This window comes from Rutidosis leptorrhynchoides, chromosome 6 (assembly GCF_046630445.1).
Source record: "Rutidosis leptorrhynchoides isolate AG116_Rl617_1_P2 chromosome 6, CSIRO_AGI_Rlap_v1, whole genome shotgun sequence".
Lineage (NCBI taxonomy): Eukaryota > Viridiplantae > Streptophyta > Magnoliopsida > Asterales > Asteraceae > Rutidosis > Rutidosis leptorrhynchoides.
Genome location: NC_092338.1, coordinates 306,225,946 through 306,228,882, shown reverse-complemented (window position 1 = coordinate 306,228,882; position 2,937 = coordinate 306,225,946). Strand labels below are relative to the sequence as shown.

General features: G+C 34.9%; 1 protein-coding gene across 1 annotated transcript; it reads left to right on the top strand.

The window, feature by feature from the left end:
- Nucleotides 1-608: 608 nt before the first annotated feature.
- On the top strand, nucleotides 609-1,094 carry LOC139854617 (uncharacterized). The gene has a single exon (XM_071843913.1). It carries the CDS (start codon nucleotides 609-611, stop codon nucleotides 1,092-1,094), a length of 486 nt encoding a protein of 161 aa, XP_071700014.1.
- Nucleotides 1,095-2,937: the final 1,843 nt, after the last annotated feature.

The following is a 2,937-nucleotide window of genomic DNA, read 5'->3' as shown; positions in this document are numbered from 1 at the left end:
TTATATTTGTATTATAATTCACATTCATATTGCATTATAAAGCTTTTATTAAATTATTAATATGTGTACAGGGTTTACTTCCAGCTACTGAACAACTATTTCCTTGTGCTGAGCATCATTTCTGTCTTAGGCATATTCATGAGAATATGAAGTCAAAAGGTTGGAGAGGACATGCTTATAAGAATCATTTGTGGAACTGTGCAAGAGCAACTACTATCCCTCAATTTGAAGCTGCAATGTTGGAGATGAAAAAGTTAGATGCAAAATGTCACAAATATCTATCTGACATTCCACCAAAACATTGGGCCAGAAGCCATTTTACACACAGAGCAGTGTCTGATGTTTTACTAAATAACATGTGTGAAGTTCTCAATAGGTGGTTCTGTAATGCTAGGGACAAACCAATAGTGACTGCATTAGAGTATGTTATAGAGTACATGATGAAAAGGATAGCTAATGTGTTGATCAAAGCTTCCAAAAGTGATGGACCTCTAACTCCAACTGCAACCAAAATATTTGCTGTGGTGCAGAAAGAAGCTAATAGTTGTGGTGTTATGTGGAATGGTATTGGTCAATATCATGTTAATGGACCTCATGGATTCTAAGTTATGGTTGATATGGAAAATAGAACCTGTTCATGTAGAACATGGGAGATAACAGGAATTCCATGTAAGCATGTTGTAGCAGTACTTTATGACATGTCTGAGAATTCAATTGATATTGGTCATGTTGAGAATTGGGTGCACCGTGTTTATAAATTAGATATTTGGAAAGAAGCATATGCTTTTAGCATTAAACCTGTTCCTGGGAGAGAACTGTGGGCAAAGTCTTCAGTAACTGCAAAGTTGTTACCACCCAAAAAAATTAAGTCTGCTGGTAGGCCAAAGAAGTCTAGAAGGAAATCAATGGATGAGAAGGAAGAGGTTAATGTCAGTGGGAAATTGACAAGAAAGGGAAAGACTGTGAAGTGTGGTCATTATGGACAATTTGGGCATAACCAAAGGGGATGTGGAAATGAAAGCATTGGAGAGAAAAGGAAGAATTCAAGTGAAGCTACAACAAGTGCAAGTGCAAGTAACAAGAAAGGGAAATAGGCTGCTGTGTAGGTATTTAGTTTGATGCTATTTGGTTATTGTCTTTTGAATATGTAATGTTAATGGTAATTGTCTTGTGAACATGTTGTTTGATGTTAATGTCTTTTGAACTTGTATTTGTAATAGTTTGATGTTAGGGTATCTAACATATGTCTTTTGAACTTGTAGCTTAATGGTAATGGTTTGTTTTGAATATGTACCTGTAATGGTTAATTATTAACCTATGATCCATGTCTTTTGAACATATGTCTTTTGAACATGTCTTTTATGTTCTGAACATGTAATCTATAAATTGATCTTTTGTACATTGCACATGAACAAGTGCATTGAGTTGCTTAAAAAGGACCATTTCATTGAACAAAACCAACATAATTCAACATGTACCAAAATACAATACCAAATTACATTACCAAAGTTAGACAAAAACAACATAAACGACCCTTAAAACTACTTAAACCGAACATAAAAACCAAACATAATCCAACTACAAATTAGCATCATCTTCAATGTTCTAACTTTATTCTCCAGCCTATTTATCCTGTTCAATAACCCTGGAATAATGGCAACTGCACATGCACCCATTGGCGAATCAGCCCACATGAAAAAATTGCAATCGGACCACTGAAACACGCAAAAACAAAAAAATTAATTCAAAAGGATAGTTTTATACTATCAAATCACCTCGAAATTCGTTCATGAGTTCATCAGTTACCTGATTTGGGCATGAGTAAAAACGACGACCTGGGTTTGTGTTCATTCATGCAAGGCTACTTGACCGCAATAACAATTAACCATTTTGAAGCAGCTCTAAATCGATCGAATTTCTAGTTCTAGGGTTTATATCGATAGAAAAGAGAGGAAATAGATGAAAGAGATGAAAGAAATTAGGTGACCGGTGTTTAGATATGTGTGTGAGTGTATTAATAGTCCCTGAGGTTTGATTCAATCAAGAAATTGCAAAATACCGATATTACCCATCACATTTTTGTCACATGCGTCCACTACGTTTAATTAAATGGTCATCAGAAATAGGGACTAAATCAGCTCAAATGACATACGACAAGGATCAAGTCCATCAAAAATAAACCATAGGGACTAAACGTGCTTTTTGATACAAACCACAGGGACCATTTCAGCAATTTTGTCAATTACTAAATTACCCCTGTGAAGTTTTGAAAAGATGTAATTAACCCTGTGAACAGTAACATGCTCATCGTAATTAGTATTTAGATATAATTATTTATCAAGTTCACCTTAACAGTATCTCATTAAATTGCAAATTACGACATTCGAATAGTATGCATATCAAATAGAGAAAAAGATCTAAATATATAGCGAGCCAACAGCAATCTACGGTCCCGTTGGCCAATACACGAAGAAAAAAAAACCCAAGGTTTACCGGTATCCGTCAGCACTTTATAAAAACAACTCGATGTAACAACCCGCCTTTTTCCGTTTACTTTTCGTTTACTTATTTTAAAGGCCGTTATTTAATTATAACATCTCTCATTTCCTCTACGTATTTAAGGTAATTCGTTTGGTTAATTCACGCACTCGCTTTTAAACTTGAGGGACTAATGTTGCCAAGTGACCAAAGTCTTGACTAGGTCAAAGAGTCAAACCTCCTCCTCCTGCACTCATTCATTCACCCACATTTTGATACTTCCACTTTTTACTCTCAAACACCCAAATCAAAGATTCATCATCTAAATTCGATCTAGCAAGCGTTCTTCAAAACAAATTACATATTTGAAATCCTTACATCTTCCTCTTCAATTCCATACCGATTTCATCTCTTTTGGGTAACTTTTTAAAAACTCTAGATTTCATGTTCTTAGTGTTT

Bases quoted from the DNA above. Each gene is read 5' to 3' on its own strand.
- LOC139854617 (XM_071843913.1), top strand. From the start codon at position 609: ATGGTTGATATGGAAAATAGAACCTGTTCATGTAGAACATGGGAGATA.